This window comes from Halichoerus grypus, chromosome 8 (assembly GCF_964656455.1).
Source record: "Halichoerus grypus chromosome 8, mHalGry1.hap1.1, whole genome shotgun sequence".
Classification (NCBI taxonomy): domain Eukaryota; kingdom Metazoa; phylum Chordata; class Mammalia; order Carnivora; family Phocidae; genus Halichoerus; species Halichoerus grypus.
The window spans coordinates 69,718,184-69,734,696 of NC_135719.1; the positions used below are offsets into that span (position 1 = coordinate 69,718,184).

Here is a 16,513-nt window from a genome sequence, read left to right on the forward strand (position 1 = left end):
GCTGCCTCCCTGTTGTCAGATGAGGCTTTCGCCCATCCTCTGCTTTGTTCCTCGTGGGTCCCTGGCTGGGTTGTGGAAAGCCCTGAGGGCCTTGTCTGCCCCCCTCCACCGCCATTCCCACCATCCGCCATCTCTTCTGCCTCCCCCCAGGTTCGAGTGCCTGCAGGGACATCTGGCCGCCCGGCGCCTACAGCTGCAGGCCTCAGTGGAGCTGTATCAGTTCTACCAAGTGAGCAACCTGGAGCTCACTTGGGTGGCTGAGCACATGCCCAGTGCCGGCTCCGCCCCATGCGCCAGCGGTGCCCAGAGCCTTCGCCGCAAGCACGAGGTAGCGGCCCCCTTTTCCTTCCAGGATCCTTGACCTCCCATTCCTAGACCTTAGAATATCACCAGTCAGGGTGTCCCGATTTCCAAGTCTCTGCCCCCAGTTATTCCCTGCCCAGGAGTTTTGCCCCAGTGGAGCCCGGAGCCACATCCACGGCTCTGTTCCAGGCCCCCTGTGACTAAGGGAACCCGGAGGTGACGGCCTGTCATCCTGTTCTATGGCAGGAGCTCCGGGCAGAGGTGAAAGCCCACCAGGGACAGGTGCAGCAGGTTCTGGGCTCCGGACGGAGCCTTGCAGCCTCGGGGCACCCCCAAGCACCCCGCATCCTGGAGCAGTGCCAGAAGCTGGAGGGCCGCTGGGCAGAGCTGGAGCGGACGTGTGAGGCGCAGGCCCGGTGGCTGCAGCAGGCTGTCGCTCTCCAGCAGGTAGGAGTGGGGAGCACCCGGGACACGCTGTGAGTCTACGGGAGCTGGCCTCTCAGGGGGCGCGTCAGTTGTGAGAACCCTGGCCCGGGAGCTGGCTAGTCCCCAGTAGGCACAGAATCCTCTGCGCTCGGGCTGTTGGAGAGCCTAGCATGATGTCCCCGAGGGGTGGTGGAAGGTCCCATCTGACATCATCAGGGTGAGGTGGCCTCATTCCTGGCAGTGTTTGCTGGCTGCGTCGGAGCTGGAGGACTGGGTGAAGGAGAAGCAGGCCCTGGTGAGCAGTCAGGACTGTGGTGAAGACGAGGCAGCCACCATCAGGCTCATTGGGAAGCACCAGGTACCATGTCCTGGGCAGCCTCCACACGGTCTGCACCGGGGTGATGATGAGCCACGGAGAGGGCTGTCACGCTCGCAGAGGGCACATCCTCCTTCCCAGAGGCACAGAGCCCTGCTGTTTCTCCCTGAAGATATGGCCAGCTCCTTTCCTGCCAGCCCACCAAGTCCGGCAAGGCCCCCTGCCCATCCCCAGTGCTCCCCTTCTTCAGAGACAGCCCTTTGAAGAATTCCTGCCCCCCTTCTTGGACCAGTTTACACTGACCAGTTTACACCTCTGCAGCCTTGGGATTTCTCTGCTTTCTTCCTCTCTTGCCCCAGCACCTTCTCCCCTCTTGGGGTCACCTGTTCTAACCCTCCCCACATCTTCCACAGGGTTCTTCCTCCCACACTTTGAATGTCACCCTTTGAGTTAACCAAATGCCCTCCTGAAACCTACCTCCCCCCACAAGCATCCCCCTGGTTAAAGGGAGGGAGGCCTGGAGCACCCTCCTCCTTCCTGGACTCGGACTCTCAGGACCCCACAGCCCTGGACCCCACAGCAGCCCTGGTTCCGGCTGGCACTGAAGCGTCCTCTTGCCTGGGCATGGGTTTCTCAGCCGTTCCTACAGGGCGTGCCTAGAGCCATGCCCTTGTGGCACTTCGGTGTCCCAGACATCCTGGGCAGCTCACTTGGCCCCGGCTGTCGCGGTCTACTGTATTGTTGGGATCTAGTGCAGTGCCTCCCGTGCCCTCCCCCCTTGGCCTCACTTACACTCCCTTACTAAATAATGAGCCCTCTGAGGGCACCCCTATGTCCTCACTTTTATGGAACAGTAAGAACTCCATCAGTATCGGGGAGGTGGGAGATGGGTGCATGGCTGGAGAGATGGGTTGGGGATGAATGGTGGGTAGATGAGTGGATGGATGGGTCTGAGGATCTGTGGCTGAATGGATGGGTGGGTAGATGAAGGAGCCACCCAGTGTGCGCCCGGCCTGGGTGCATGTGTTCTGGCAGCTCCTACAGCAGGAACTGCCTCTCTATCGGGGCTCCCTGGAGAAGCTTGACCAGAGGGCGCAAAAGCTCGCTGGCCCCGGGGCCGCTGAGCCGCTGGCCGTGATCCGGGAGAGGCTCCGGGAGCAGCTGCAAGCACTGCGGGAGTGGGCAGCCACACGGTAAGGGCCACTGCACCCACTCTGGGTACGGGGGGCCTAGCCACGGTTGACTGTGCCCATACTATGACCCTGAGTTGGAAGGAAACCATGGCCCCAGGCCCACAGAGATGTGTCAGAGGAGTCCTTGCTGGGTGTCACTCACCTCCTTCCATCAAGTCCGCAACCAGGCCCGCTGGGCAGGAGCTCAGCCCCCTGCCCCCAGCTCCCAGCTCTCGTTTCTTCCCTGCATATGCACCCGCTGCCCTGCACTGGCCCTCTCGGCTTTACTTCTCCCCGAATCCAGAGCCACAGGCTTGCACAGAGACCACGAATAAGCTCCTTCAGGTTCCCCCCTTCCGCTGGGCCAGCTGTCCCCAGGGGAGCGTGCAGGTGGGAACCACGGGCTGTCCCCCCAGGGGCCGGGAGCTGGAGGGGACTCTTCAGCTGCATGAGTTCATGGGGGAGGCTGAGGAGCTGCAGAGCTGGCTGGCTAGCCAGAAGCTGGAGGCCGGGCCAGCGGAGAGCCTCGGAGAAGACCATGCGCACATCCTGGTGAGAAGGGCTGGGGCTGGGCGGACACCCTCCGGTGCAAGGCTGGGGGCAGCGGGCTGGCCTGCAGGGCTGTGGAGAAGGGGGCCATGGGAGTCAGGAGCGCTGGCCGAGGACAGGCCTTCTGAGGAGGTGTGCAGGCACGTGGCTGTCCCACCTGTCATTGCCCAGACGGTCAGGAGGCGCCTGCAGCCTCACCAGCGGGGGGCCGCTCCGTCACCCACTCCCCTCTTCTCCTCAGCACCTCCGCACCAAGTTCGCAAGGTTCCAGCACCACGTGGAGCTGGGCGGCCGGTGGGTGGCAGCCTGCCTGCCACTGGTAGAGAGCCTGCTGGAGCTCGGGCACAGGGCCGCCCCCGATGCCCGGCAGAGGCAACAGGACCTGCAGTGAGTGCCCAGTGGGCTAGGCTGGGGGTGCAGGTTTGGGGGAGCGAGCGGTGCAGACAGCTCCTGGGGTGTTAAGAGAGGGTAGGCTGCTCTGAGGGCCACGCTGGCTCTGCCTGCCCGCGAGGATTCTAGAGAGGGCGCGGGTCCCAGGGAGGCTGAGCCAGGCCCTGGTGACCGCGGCCTGGAAGGGAGGCAGAGCTGGGTTTGCAGGTCAGGGAGTCCTGCCCGGACCCCCGGGGACACTTTTCCAAACCCCTGGCTCCCAGGACTTGGGGAAGGAACTGCCTAGCTGCCACCTGGCTGGCGTGGGTCCCTCCCGGCCCCAACCCCAGCCTGCGGGCTCTGAGGCCAGGTCTGACTTGTCCATGACCCCTGGCATGGAGCCTGGCCTGGTGGAAGCCCTAGAAGCTCCGTGAGAGTTGGCTGAGTACATGAGGAATGGAGAAAAGATGTGACTTCTGCCCTTGAACATTCATAATCTGATTGACAATTGAGACGAATACACAAGATGGAAGATGGACCACAAAGCATAGAAATCAGGGTCTGAGCATGATAGCGGCGAAGGACTGAATTCATGGTGAAGCTGGAAAGGCTCCAGGCAGGCCCTGAGGCAGGAAAGGGGGTTCAGAAGGGGAGCTTTGGGCCAGTCCTGGATGCAGCCCAGAGAGGGGGAGGGCTGACAAGACTAGCCAAGGGTGGAATGGGCTGCAGGGCCAATGGCTCACCTCCCATTGGTCTTCCACATTCCCCGGGGACAGGGCTGCCTGGTCGGAGCTGTGGGAGCTGACCCAGGCCCAAGGCCACCTGCTCCAAGACGCCGAGGTCACCCTCAGAGTACACAGAGATCTGTTGGAAGCCCTCATGCAGGTCCAGGTACGAGCCCAAGGGGAGGAAGGGGGTTCTTTCTAGAAGTGGATCCACCCCAGGCTCAGTGCCCGACCCTCTATTTCTGACGGCCTTGGCCATCTCCTCTCCTCAGGAGAAAGCCACAGGCCTCCCCAGTGAGGTGGCCCCAGACCTGCGTGGGCTGGAGGCCCAGCTGAGGAGACACGAGGAGCTGGAGCATGAGCTCGTGGGCACTGGGCGGCAGGTGAGCCGGTCTGGCTGCCTCTCCCACCCGGGCCCCTACAGGCCCCCTCAGGCCTGTCCATCTCTTCCTCTGGGTTTCCCATCCTCCCGCAGGGCCTCCAGCTGGGCCTACTGTGCGTGGCAGGGCATGGCTCGAGGGGGTTCTGTGGGATGGGCAGGCCCTTCAGCCTCTAGGAGGACGTGACCCTTCCCTCCCTATACTCCACCTGCCCCCAGCTGCAGGAACTGCTAGAGGCCGCGAGCGCAGTACAGAAGCTGGGGCCGGGGCCCCAGGCCCACGCCGTGCGGCAGAGGCAGCAGACTCTGGTGCGGGCCTGGGAGGCCCTGAAGCTATGCTCTGCGCGGCGCAGGACCCAGCTGGAGCGGGCGTGCCTCCTGGCCCGTTTCCACCGAGCGGTGGGGGCTCCTTCCTCTCGGGCGGTGTGCGTGTGCGTGCGCGTGCGCGTGCGTGTGCGCGTTACCATGTGTGTGGTGTACTACTGAGGCCCTCCTGCTCTGGAGGGAAACCCAGTGCGGACATGAGTTAGAAGACTGTGGGTACGTCTGGCTGGCTGTCTGGCTGTCTGTCTGGCCGGTCCGAGCACTGAGCACGGGGCCTTGAGCTGAGGGATCCTCCTCGGCTACTTTCTAGTAGCATGAGCGCGAGCAAGGCACGGAGCCTTAGTTGCCGCCCTCTGTTTGTGAGTACCTCCTTCATACACACTGTGCTACTGACCTTGCTCACCTCTGTAATGAGGTGTTTGGACAAGGATCCGAGGCCCCTCCAGCTCGAACACTGTGAACACAAATCAGAAGACAGTTTGTAAGTATTAAAGTAGAAATCCCGAGGACAAGGTGAGCAGTGAGGTGTCATGGTGTCCGGGAAGCCTTCGTGAGGCAAACAAGGCCTTGGCCCTTGAAGAGCAGGTGAGCTGGGAAGACTTGGAAGGGAGGAGAAGGAGCTTCTAAGCAGGACGGGCACCAAAAGCAAAGGGTGAGGAGTCTCTGTGAGGGTGATGAGGAGGTGGCAAATGTGGACATTTCGTGGACCTGGAAGGATTAGGTTGGATGACTTCAGAGGAACCCGGTGACAAAAGGCCCTGTGAGCCTCAGCGGAGGCTCTGACCTGGGACAGCTACTCGGCTGTGCGAGTGGACGTGGGCAGGCTGTAGTCTGGCCTCAGAACCCCGTTCTCTGCCGCCCAGCCCAGCCCTCACCCAGCTCTCTCCCTCCGTCTCCTGGGGACCCAGGTGCAGGACTACACCTCCTGGGTGGCTGCCGTGTGGCAGGAGCTGCAGGAAGAGGAGAACTCCCAGGAGCCCGGCAGTGGCCTTCTAACGCTGCTCAGCGCCCACCGGCAGCTTCGGGCAGAGCTGGAGGCCCGGGAGGAGCTGCACCAGAGGGCCTCCCAGCTGGGCCAGCAGGCGCTTCTGGCTGTAGGGACACCCAGCAAGGAGGTGGGCCCCCTTGTCCGGTGCCCCCCCCCCAGCCTGCCCTGACCTCGTCTGAGCCCGATCACCCCACGCCCTGCCCCGCTGTGCCCTGCTGGCCTCTCGTCAGGGGCTTCCCTCAGGATCGGCTTCCATCTTGTCCGTGCGGCTCTCCCCAGTGCGGGCTCCCCACATGCCCGTCCCCAGGTCCAGGAAGGCCTGCGAGCCCTGCAGGATGAGCGGGAGCAGGTGTTCCAGGCCTGGAAGCAGAAGGAAGAGAAGCTGCAGGCCATGCACCGGGAGCAGCTCTTCCTCAGAAAGTGTGGCCACCTGGACCAGATCCTCACAGCCCAGGAGGCAGGTCCCCCTCGCCCCACAACTCATGCTTCCCGTGCTCCCCCTTCTTTATCCCTGATGGGAGGCCCACATGGCTGCAAATGGGGGTGGGGAGGCCCAGCTGTCTGGACAGTCCCTGATGGCCTCTTTGACTTCTCCGTGGGCTGATCCAGGTCTCCCTGAAAACCAGTGCCCTGGGGAACTCAGTGGAAGAGGTAGAGCACTTGATCCGCAAACACAAGATTTTCCAGAAAGTTCTGACTGCCCAAGATGAGAAGGTAAGAGGCTCAGAGAGAACTGGGCATGCTCAGAAATCGGGGGTGGGGGGGAGAGGGCGGAGTCTAGAAACTTTGGAGAGTTTTGAATGGGGGACATAGAGTGCTTGGTGACCCACAGGTAATGTTGATGTACAGGGACAGCCTATGGGAATAGGGGTGCCTGGTTGGGGCTGACTGAGCAGAGGGAGATGTATGGTTCAAGAAGAGAGCCACACTGTGGGGATACCAGAGCCATTTGGCTCCACATGACATGGTCACAGGGGAGCTGTGAGTTTGGTTCTGGCTTGCTGGGAGGACCAGCCAGCCCTGGGCCATGGCGGGCTGAGGGAAGGGCTTCCCGTTGGGCCAGCCTCCCAGTGTGGGAGAACAGTAGACTGAGCCCCCAACCCTCCCCCGCAGGAGGCAGCTCTGTGTGAGCAGGCGAAGACACTTGGGGGCCCCAACGTGCAGGATCGGCTCCACACAGTGCTAGAGCATCGGGCTCGAGTGAAGGAGCTGGCAGAGAGCCGGGGACAAGCCTTGCATGCCTCTCTGCTGATGACTGGCTTCACCAGGGCCGTGACCCAGGTCAGAGGGCCACCCCCAACCCTGTGCCTTCCTCTTGGGCAACATTTTATAGTGCACAGATGACCTTCACCTTCACAGGCTCCTTCAGGCCTCACCACATCCCTGTGATGAGGACACTGAAGTCTGGAAGGTTCAATGGCTTTCCCAGAGGCCTTGCTGGGACCCAGAACATTTGATTCAAAGACACTGTGAGCAGAGACCTTGTTGCTTCCTGAGCCTGTGAAGGCTAGGCCAGAGAGAGGCAGGGAGGCAGAGGGAGGGAGCCAAGTATCTGGGCCTGGGAGCAGGCCAGCCTCCCCTCCAGAGGCCCTGCCCAGCCCTTCCCTGGGGCCGGGGGCCGGCTGGGCTAGAAGCACTGGATTGCATCTGCCCGGCACTGCCTCGCCCAGCCCTGGGGGCCAGCAGTCCACTCCCTGGGCGCAGCTGACAGTGAGCGTGTGGGACATCTCTGTGGACTGAAGCAGCACCGGCATCATGGGATTCATGTCCCCACCCCCACCAGGCCCAGGACTGGATCGAGGAGCGAGTCCAGCAGCTGAAAGAGCCAATCCCTCCTGTGGACCTGAAAGATAAGTTGAGGCTCTTGGGAAAACACCAGGCCTTCGAGGCTGAGGTCCAGGCCCACGAGAAGTTCATAACCTCTGTCACCAAGGTAAAGCCAGGCCCTCGGCCCCAGTCCTACCCCAAAGTGTGGGCTCTCAGGTGGCCAAGGGGAAAGGTCTCAGGCAGGGCGTGGGGCGACAGGCAAGATCTCCGGGTGTCCGGTCTCCCAGGACGGCGAGGCTCTCCTGGCCCAGAGCCACCCTCGGGCAGGAGAGGTCTCCCGGAGGCTGCAGGTGCTGCAGGAACACTGGCGGAAGCTGAGGCAGGCGGTGGCTCTCCGGGGCCAGGGCCTGGAGGACAGATGGAACTTCCTGGAGTTTCTGCAGAGAGCTGACTTCGCAGAGGCCTGGATCCAGGAGAGGGTGAGAGGCAGCCGGGCGGGGGCAGAGCTGGGGTGGGCCTGCCGGGCTGAGAGATGGGGGCAAGGACGGGCCTGCAGCTCCCCAGCTCCCTGACAGGCGGGAGCCCCCGCAGGAAGTTCCCAAAGCCGCCCCCTGCCCCAGCACCACTCCGGGGGCTGGGTGCCCTGGTGCTGGGCCTCAGAGCACTGCCCCCAGACCCTCACCCCTCGGCCTCCGCAGGAGGCGCTGGTGAACCTGGGCGACCTGGGCCAGGACCTTGAGCACTGTGTGCAGCTCCGCAGGCGGCTCCGCAAGCTCCCCGGAGTCTGGGCCCGGGTAAGGGGGCCCTGTGGGGGAGAGGTCAGTCACCGTGTCCCCACGGGGGACATACCACTCGAGTAGTGACCCAGCATGGGTCAGGGGAGGGCTCCAGCCACAGCTCCATGCTTACTATCTGCATGTGCTCAGGCAGGCCCCCTCATCTCGCCAAGCCGTAGTTTCTCCATCTTTAAAATGGGGATAACGCCTGCCTCTTAGGTAAGGGAGCAAGGACATGAGGTGGTGGCTACACGAGTCTATACCTGTGATAAAACTGCAGAGAACTGTACGCCCCACACACAGATGCACGCATGCAGAAACAGACACACTCCGAATAAAGCCTGTAGTCGGGTTCGTAGTTATAATGTCCATTTCCTGGTTTCCACTTTGTGCCCCAGTTATAGAAGATTTTACCTCAGGGAGACCTGGGGGGAGGGTACGTGGGGCTTCTCCATACTACTTTTGCAATTTCCTGTGTATCTGTAATTATTTCAAAATTTTAAAAAAGAATGCACGTCTGCCTGGCTGGAGTGGATAATCCAGCGGTAAACTGCAACTACCCATAAGCCCCGTTCAGCCTCTCGGCTCCTCCTCACCACACGCACCCCCCAAATCTCTTTCTCTTATGTGCTCTAGACGAAAGAAATAGGACAAATGTAGTCATAGCCAGGTGTTAGAGACCAAACACGCTCCCGTCCCCCCTCCGGCGTCAGCACGTACGGTTTGTACGAGGCCGCGGTGCTCGCCCCCAGCTCCCCCTTGCTAGTGGAGTTCACAGCCTCGGTGCCAGGCGCTGCGGTAGGAGGAGCGCCAGAGAGGCTCACGGAGCGGGGCTCGGATCCCAGCCCGGCCACGCATCAGCCATGGTGGCCTCTGACTCTGCTCTGGCGTCTGTACGAGGAGAGAAACCCCCTTCCCTGCCCAGCTCGTACGAGACCCTTCCTCGGAAGCACTTTGGGAATTTTAAGCGGCTCCACCAGTACAAGCTGCTCTTGCTGGGGGCAGGACCCCTGCGCTCCCTCCCACTGCCGGGGACCCCCGCCCCATGGACCCGTAAGCCCCTCTCACTAAGCAGCCCCAGCCCAGGACTCGTAGGGGTGCAGACACTCCGACACCAGGAGACCCAAGCTAACCATTTCATTCCACCATTTGCTTTGCTTTTATCAATTCTTATTCTCAATTCTTACTCTTGCTTTCTTACCAACTGCTTTCCTGAGCAATTTAACTTTAAAGCTTCTGTTAATCATCGCCTGCCGGGTTCTGACCGAGGAACGTGTTTCCTAGGCTCAGACACGCGGGGGCTGCAGGCCGCTAGGGCATCTAGCTCACTGCGCCCAGCCGGGGGTGCGGCTGCCTCTGTTCCCCCAACGCCCTGCCCCTCACCTCTCTTGGGCCCGGGCAGACCCCCCACGTGCTGTGACTGCTCGGGGTGGGTGATGCCGCTGCCCTCACTGTCCCCCCCCGCTCCCCCCCCCTGCAGGACACAGTGAATGACACCCACATCAGGGGCGTCAATGACTTGTCCCTGAAGCTCGAGAACCTGGACCCTGAGCAAGTCAGGACCATCCACCAGCGGCGACAGCAGCTGAATAGCAGGCCAGTCCCAGAGTGGAAGGCAGTGGGGCCAGGAGAGGGGGCTGGAGGGCCACCTCCGACTCAGCCTTACACCTTCCTTGGCAGATGGGAGAGCTTCCATGGCAACCTACTCTGGTACCAGCTGCAGCTGGAAGGGGCCCTGGAGATACATACGTTGTCCCGAGATCTGGATGACCTCGCGGGGCGGATAAGGGAGAAGGTAAGCAGCAAGACCTAGCAGCCAGGCGGTGCGCTCACCCAGAGTTTCCTGTGTGTCCCGCCCCGGCCCCCCTCGCCTCTTCAGCTGGCGTCCTGGCGGTAGATGCTGCTGGGGTCCTTCAGGGCTGGGGAGAGGGGTCTGCCAGGGGCTCTCGGGATATCAACTCTGGGCCCCAGAAGACCCCATTACAGGCTTGGTGGCTGGCCCACCTGGCTTCTAGAAACACTGCGGGTCAAGAGGCCAGAGCACAGGTCCCCCTCACACTCTTCCCTCTGACGTCCCTGAGCAAGCCCAGAGCGTGCAGGAGCGTCTCCCCGGAGCGCGTCAGCAACCACAGAGAAACATGGGCTACACGCTGGCGGAGGGGGGCAGTGAAGAAGTTGTCTGCCCCCCCAGGAAGTCCCGTGCGACACAGATGGTGCTCTGTTCTGGGCGTGCAAGGGGCTCTTGCCTCACTCTTCTTACTCCTCTGCTCCCCGCCTGAGCCAGCCAGGCCTGGCTGTCTGTCCATGCTCAGTTTCCCCCCAAAGGAATGAGAGACCGATGAGACACGGTGTGTGGAGGCAGCACAGAGATGACTGGGTCGGAGGGAAATCCATCCCCTGGTCTCTCCTGGGAATCGTCCTCCTTCACTGAAGGAAGGGGCCTGGGGCCAGCGGAGGGCGTGGGGAAGGGGGTCAGGTGGGGTACTTGCTTCTCACACAGAAACCCCGTGGCCGGTGACCCCTCAGTGAGGGGGCAGTGGGGCCGAAGGCAAAGCCAGTAACGTATTCCTTCCCAGGCCGCCCTGGTCCAGGCCCCGGACTATGGGAAAGATCTGGAGAGCGTGCAGAGGCTGATCTGGAAACACAAGGAGTTGGAGCAAGAAATGGGCCTCCTCCAGGCCCGGGTGGAGGTGTGTCCTCCTCTGTGGGACGCGGCTCAGGCACACAGGGCAGGAGGGCTTTGAGACCCCGGGAGCCGGTAGACTGCGGTCAGCAGTACACCCGGAGACTGGGGGCCTCCTGCAGCCAGGGCTCCCCTGACTACAGCCCCTGAGCCTGGCTTTCCCCCACAGTCCCTAGAGCAGGCGGTGGGCCGCGTCTGCCAGAGAAGCCCTAGGACAGCCCACAGCCTCAGCCGCAAGCAGCGGGAGGTGATGGACAGTTGGTGGCAGCTCTGGAGGGGGGCCCAGAAGCGGTACGAACCCCTGGGCCTCTTTCCTCACAGACTTAGTCCCCGTAGCTTCTCTGTCTCTCCCCTTCCCCTAGACCCTCGTCTCCCCTGAGAGCCTTTATCCGTCCTTCAAATAACCATTGGCATTGTCCCCCTATGAATTCCCAGCCCATGGGCCCTTCTCTGGCTAAGGGGATTCGGGGATGGAGAGCACTGGTGTGGGTGTGAGGGAAAGAGGGGCTCAGAGGCCCCAGGGCTAGCTGATGAACCTGTGGGCAGGGGGGAGTCACTGGATGCCTTACACGAAGCTCAGAAACTGCAGGCCAAGCTGCGGCACTTGGCGGTCTGGGCCCGGGGGCTGCGGGTGGAGATGGAGGGCCGAAGCACCCCGCGCAGCCCGGCCGAGGCCCAGCACAGGCTGGAGGAGCACCAGGAGCTCAAGGTGAGGGCCGGGACCCTGGGACCTCACCTCGTCTCTGCCCTGTCCCGACCGGTGATCCCACCTTTCTCTTGGGTCCTTTCTCCCTCACCTGCCTCTGCCTTTCTCCTCTTGCATCCCACCCACTCCGCTGTGCTCCCGCCTCGCGCCTCCTCTCTCGCACGGAGGGAGCCCCAGACTCGGGGATCTGAGGCCAGTCTTGCGACAGGCCGAGCTGGACTCCCGGACAGACAGCATCGGCCTGGCCCGAAGCACTGGGCAGCGACTGCTTGCCGCCGGCCGCCCATCTACCCCCGACCTCCGCCAGGCCCTGGCTGATTTAGACCGGGAGCTGAGCAGCCTGGAGGGGGCTTGGCAGGAGCACCAGCTCCAGCTGCAGCAGGCCTTGGAGCTCCAGGTAGGCAGCCTCCATCCTGCCCCCACCTAACCCCACCGTCCCCTGGTTGGAGCCAAGCCCAGAGAGGCCGCTATTCCGGGGGTTTGCCCACCGCCCGGCGCTCAGCTCACCCGCAGCAAGCCTGCCGGCTGTGCGATCGTTCTTTTGCGCCAGGGTCTTGGTCCCTGATTTCTCCTCGGGGCACCAACAGGGTCACTCCACCTCCAGCAACAGGACCCTCTGCTCACTTCCTTTTGCCTTTTCCTTTCTTGACAGCTGGTTCTGAGTTCTATGGAGCAGATGGAAAGCTGGCTCTGCAGCCAGGAGGCCTGCCCCGCTAGCGGGGGTCCGGGGGTAGGTGCCGACACGGGTTTTACCAAAGCAGCGACCAGTGCTGCCTGAGCTCCCCAGGCCAAGGGGGGGGCCCCCCCACCCTCTACCACATGAGTCATCGAAGTCTTCACCCGTCCATGTTTGCAGTCCTTGTGCACCGGGGGCTCGGCCCCACAGGGAATGTCCTGGGAGCTTAGAGGGTAAGCGCAGGCCCTTTGACCCACTCTTGCCTCCTTCCCACAACTTCTCACCTCTGCCCTCTTCACTTCCCTCCACTGAGGTTTGTTCTTCCAGCCACTGTCTGAACCCCTGTGGCAGGCAAGCCTGACTCAGGGGAGACCTCAGAAAACTCGGGGGCTAGCTTGTCCTGTGCTGACACGGTCTTACCGGAGTGCAGAGGAGGGGGTCTTCCTGTTAGGTGTAAAAGCTCCAACTGCCCTGAAGAATCTGACACTGACCCTTATCCCCAGTACCTTCCCTGGCTGAGGATCACTACCCTAAAGCCAAACGCAGCCTTGAGAAATCAAGGGGACAGGTTTGGGCAGAGCACTCACCATGTGGGTGAGCGTTGGGTGACGTGGCCGTCGGTGAGCAGGCAGCTTGGGACGGGAGGGGCAGCCCTGTGGACAGGAGCGGCTTCCCTGCTCCTGCCAGGACTCTTTGGCCACCGTGGAGACCCTCCTGCAGAAGCACAAGGTGCTGGAGCGGGGCCTGGAGGCTCAGGCTGAAAAGATCAGTGCGCTGGAGGCCGCGGCCCGCAGCCTGCACCGGGGTGGGCACCCCGAGGCCCAGGGTGCCCTGAGTCGGTGCCAGGCCATGCTCCTGAGGTATGTCTGGCTCTGGGCCATGGGCGGGAGGGCCAAGTTCACCAGCCTTTTCCAGGGGCTGAGGTGAATGCCAAGGCCCCAGCACTCCTGCCCAGCCCAGCATGTGGCCACCCGGGGAGATAAAAGGGAGTTTTACCAAGAAGCGTGTCCCGGGAAACTGAAGGAGGGGCGACCTCATGGAAGCACAGTGGCTAAGTGTCCTTGGCCTCCAGGGCCACGGTGTCCTGAGTTCCTGTGCTGCCCCCTCATGGTGGGACTAAGGGGAAATGCCTCACAGAGTCTCGGGTCTATGGGGGCGGGGGATGGGTAACAATGCCTGCCTCTTAGGGTAGTGGGGAGGATTGAGAAGGTACCCTGATGTCTCAGCATGGTGCCCGCCACTCAGGCAGGTTGGCACATTTCTCACGCTCGTTTAAATGAACCTGGCACGGCTTACGAGACGCCAGGCTCTGCGTTTTTTCCTCATAAAAGCCCATCTGGTTCAGCCACCTCATCCAGCTTCTCAGACTTTTAGAGCAAGGCAGAGTTGGCCAAAAGCCGGATCTCAGACTGGCGGGTGTCTCTGTCTTTCCCAGAGAGCCCACTGGGGTCCGCAGTGCTTGTCAGTCCGCGTGCAGACACTCCGGCAAGGGTAGGGCTGGGCCGTTCACTCCTACTCCTTGCACGTGGGACCCCACGTGGCTACCAGGAGGTCTTTGATTGACAGATGACAGATGTTGGTTTGCTGGTCTCTGTCAGCACCCTCCTCTCGTGACCCCCAATCACCTTAGGTGGTTTCTGGCAGGCCTGACTGCCCCCCGGGACAGTGCCACCCTGACCCCTCCCTTTGGGCTTCCGGCATCCTCTGCGGGGGGAGGGGTACACATTTCATCAAGCCTCGCACCATCTCCAGCCCCCACACCCTTTGGTAGCCCCAGCGGAGGGAGACAAGAGTTTCCACTCAACACCGGCGTGGAGACTATACGGATGCGGGCAGAGTTAGACATCTGTTCCTATTTATTTTTTAGATCACGTGCCTAATTACTCCTTCTGTGTCTACGGCAATGAATATGATACATTGGTACAGAGAGCGGTACACGCATATATAAATCAGTAGACACACACACAAATACATAACATTTGGGTGGGGACCCGCTCAAAGTTCTTCCTAATAGCAGTGCAGGATCCAGACGGTGGTTTGGACACTGTACTAGTTGGCTAGGGCGGCCCCGACCAAACCCCACAGACGGGCGGCTTCAACGCCGGAGACGTATGTCCTCTCCATGCTGGAGGCCGGAAGTCCTCCATCCAGACATTGGCCGGGTGGTCTGTCCTGAGGCCCCTCTCCTTGGCTTGCAGACAGCCATCCTCCTCTCGCTTCACAGGGTTGTCCCTGTGTGTGTGACACCTGACGTAGCGGGTTAGGGGGCGCCCTGAGGAGCTCATTTTAACTTAATTCTTTAAAACCCTGTCTTCAAATACGGTCACACTGTGACATACTGGGAATGAGGACTTAGTGAAGAGGGGGAGTAGAGGGTCTCTCCATTTCAAAGGGAACCCCAGATTCCAGGCATCCTGGTCCAGGAGAAGGGCCATGGGGAGGGCATGCGCACACAGCCCTGGAGCAGCTCCAGGTCCGGGGAGGGGACCTGAGGGCCCATGACACCCTCCTTCTGGCAGGAAAGAGGCCCTGGTAGAGCGAGCCGGCACCCGTCGCCGCCAGCTGGAGGAGCTCCGGCAGCTGCAGACTTTCCTGCAGGATTCCTCTGAGGTTCCCCTTGGGTTGGGGGGTGGGTAGTGGTTGTGGTGGGGAAGGAGCTGCTCCGGGGAGAGGCCCCCCTTCCTTGGGGCAGCCCAGAGGTTTGGGGGAAGGGGAGAGCCCAAGGCAGCAGAGCCTGGTCCTCCGCGTATGTGCAGGTGGCCACGTGGCTGAGGGAGAAGAAGTCGGTGGCTCTGGAAGAGGGCTGGAGGGACCCCGCTGTGCTGCAGGCCCACTTGTGGAAGCAGCAGAGTCTCCAGGCCGAGCTAGACGCAAGTGTCCACCACCAACAAAGGCTGCAGATGGTGAGGCCCTGAGGGCCGTGGGAAGGGCCTGCAGGCCAGAGAGCAGGGGGAGAGCCCGCAGAGCCCTGGCGAGGGCTCTCATCCAGAGTCACAGATGGCCGACATTCATCGAGTGCTTTCTGTAGACAGGCATCATGCTGAGCACCCAAGGGTAGCGACAAACAGTAGCTTTCCTACAGCACCCTCTCCAAAACATAGGGCCTTTTCAAGAATCCTAAAGATCATGTTTTGACGGGATAGTTTTTAAAGCCGTCTAGGAGAGACATTAGGGGACGGCGAAGGCCACAGTGAGCGGTCCTGTGGGTAAAGGAGCCAAAGTGTAGCATCTTTTAAATTTACCCTCTCCCACCTACGAAGGGCAGGTCCTGGCCCCAGGCTGGCTCCGTCTAGTATAAAGTGTCCTGCTAAAAATGTTTGATGTTTTATCTCATTTAAACAAAATAACCATTGTTCTCTCCATTCTATGGATAAGGAAAATGAGCTCTGAGAGGTTCAAGAATTTGCCCCGGGACACACAGCGAGCACACAGGCTGGGGGTGGAGCCAGCACAGGCCCCCTGGCACCAGCAGTCCTAAGTCCCTGCGGTGTGCCCCGTGTGGCTGTAGGAGGGCCAGAGGCTGCTGCAGGAGGGCCACCCGGCCTCAGAGAGCGTCCGGGAGCGGCTGCGGGAGCTGGGAGAGCTCTGGGACGAGCTGTGGGCCAAGAACCGGAGGGAGGCAGCTGCTCTGCGAGAGGCTTGCAAGGTGGGCTCTGTGCGCCACGGAGCAGCTGGAGGGGGCGCTGGGCCTCTCCCCCTTGTGCCCACCTCCCATTCTGCCCCAGGCCCTGCATCTCCGGCAGAGCGTGGAGGAACTAGAGAGCTGGCTGGAGCCTGTGGAGGTCGAGCTGAGCGCCCCCATCGGGGACCCGGACCAGTCTGGGCTGGACGGGCTCCTGGGGGCACTGGGGGAGCTGGAGGCCGCCGTGGACGGGCAGGCCAGGCGGGCATGGTGGCTGCTGGACCAGGCCCGGGTCCTTACAGGGGAAGGCCGCTGCCTCGCCCAAGACGTGGAAGACCAGGCCCAGCAGCTGCTTCGGAGGTAGAGCTGCCCCTGTGCATCCCGCCCGCCCCCTTCCTCCCTGCCCTCCAGCTTGTCTCCTCCGGGCTGTCCCCTACCCCCACGGTGGGGGGCACTGAGTGGGCGAGCGCTGGGTCACCGTCTGGCCCCAACACTGATGGCCGTGGTCCCTGCCTGCCCCGTCCCCACCCTCCACCGTTGCAGGTTTGAGAGCCTGCAGGAGCCCCTGCAGGAGCGCAGAGCTGCCCTGGAGGCCCGGAACCTGCTCTTGCAGTTCTTCAGGGATGTTGACGAAGAGATGGCGTGGGTGCAGGAGAAGCTGCCTCTGGCTACCGCCCAGGACTGCGGGCAGAGCCTGAGCACCGTGCGACACCTGCAAGAGAAGCACCAGGT

General features: G+C 62.0%; 1 protein-coding gene across 1 annotated transcript in view; it reads left to right on the top strand.

Moving 5' to 3' along the window:
• Positions 1-16,513, top strand: part of SPTBN5 (spectrin beta, non-erythrocytic 5) — a 45,299-nt gene that overhangs the window by 19,697 nt on the left and 9,089 nt on the right. Inside the window, exons 23-51 of the mRNA XM_078079145.1 lie at positions 151-328; positions 550-750; positions 971-1,087; positions 2,081-2,238; positions 2,634-2,769; positions 3,008-3,153; positions 3,912-4,026; positions 4,133-4,243; positions 4,459-4,638; positions 5,472-5,678; positions 5,859-6,008; positions 6,161-6,265; positions 6,665-6,832; positions 7,335-7,484; positions 7,606-7,797; positions 8,017-8,112; positions 9,575-9,690; positions 9,775-9,889; positions 10,671-10,784; positions 10,947-11,068; positions 11,324-11,486; positions 11,692-11,880; positions 12,136-12,213; positions 12,847-13,019; positions 14,679-14,769; positions 14,916-15,062; positions 15,668-15,805; positions 15,885-16,141; positions 16,325-16,511. Coding sequence (XP_077935271.1) covers positions 151-328; positions 550-750; positions 971-1,087; positions 2,081-2,238; positions 2,634-2,769; positions 3,008-3,153; positions 3,912-4,026; positions 4,133-4,243; positions 4,459-4,638; positions 5,472-5,678; positions 5,859-6,008; positions 6,161-6,265; positions 6,665-6,832; positions 7,335-7,484; positions 7,606-7,797; positions 8,017-8,112; positions 9,575-9,690; positions 9,775-9,889; positions 10,671-10,784; positions 10,947-11,068; positions 11,324-11,486; positions 11,692-11,880; positions 12,136-12,213; positions 12,847-13,019; positions 14,679-14,769; positions 14,916-15,062; positions 15,668-15,805; positions 15,885-16,141; positions 16,325-16,511 — 4,300 coding nt within the window. The remainder of the gene's footprint in view (positions 1-150; positions 329-549; positions 751-970; positions 1,088-2,080; positions 2,239-2,633; positions 2,770-3,007; positions 3,154-3,911; positions 4,027-4,132; positions 4,244-4,458; positions 4,639-5,471; positions 5,679-5,858; positions 6,009-6,160; positions 6,266-6,664; positions 6,833-7,334; positions 7,485-7,605; positions 7,798-8,016; positions 8,113-9,574; positions 9,691-9,774; positions 9,890-10,670; positions 10,785-10,946; positions 11,069-11,323; positions 11,487-11,691; positions 11,881-12,135; positions 12,214-12,846; positions 13,020-14,678; positions 14,770-14,915; positions 15,063-15,667; positions 15,806-15,884; positions 16,142-16,324; positions 16,512-16,513) is intronic.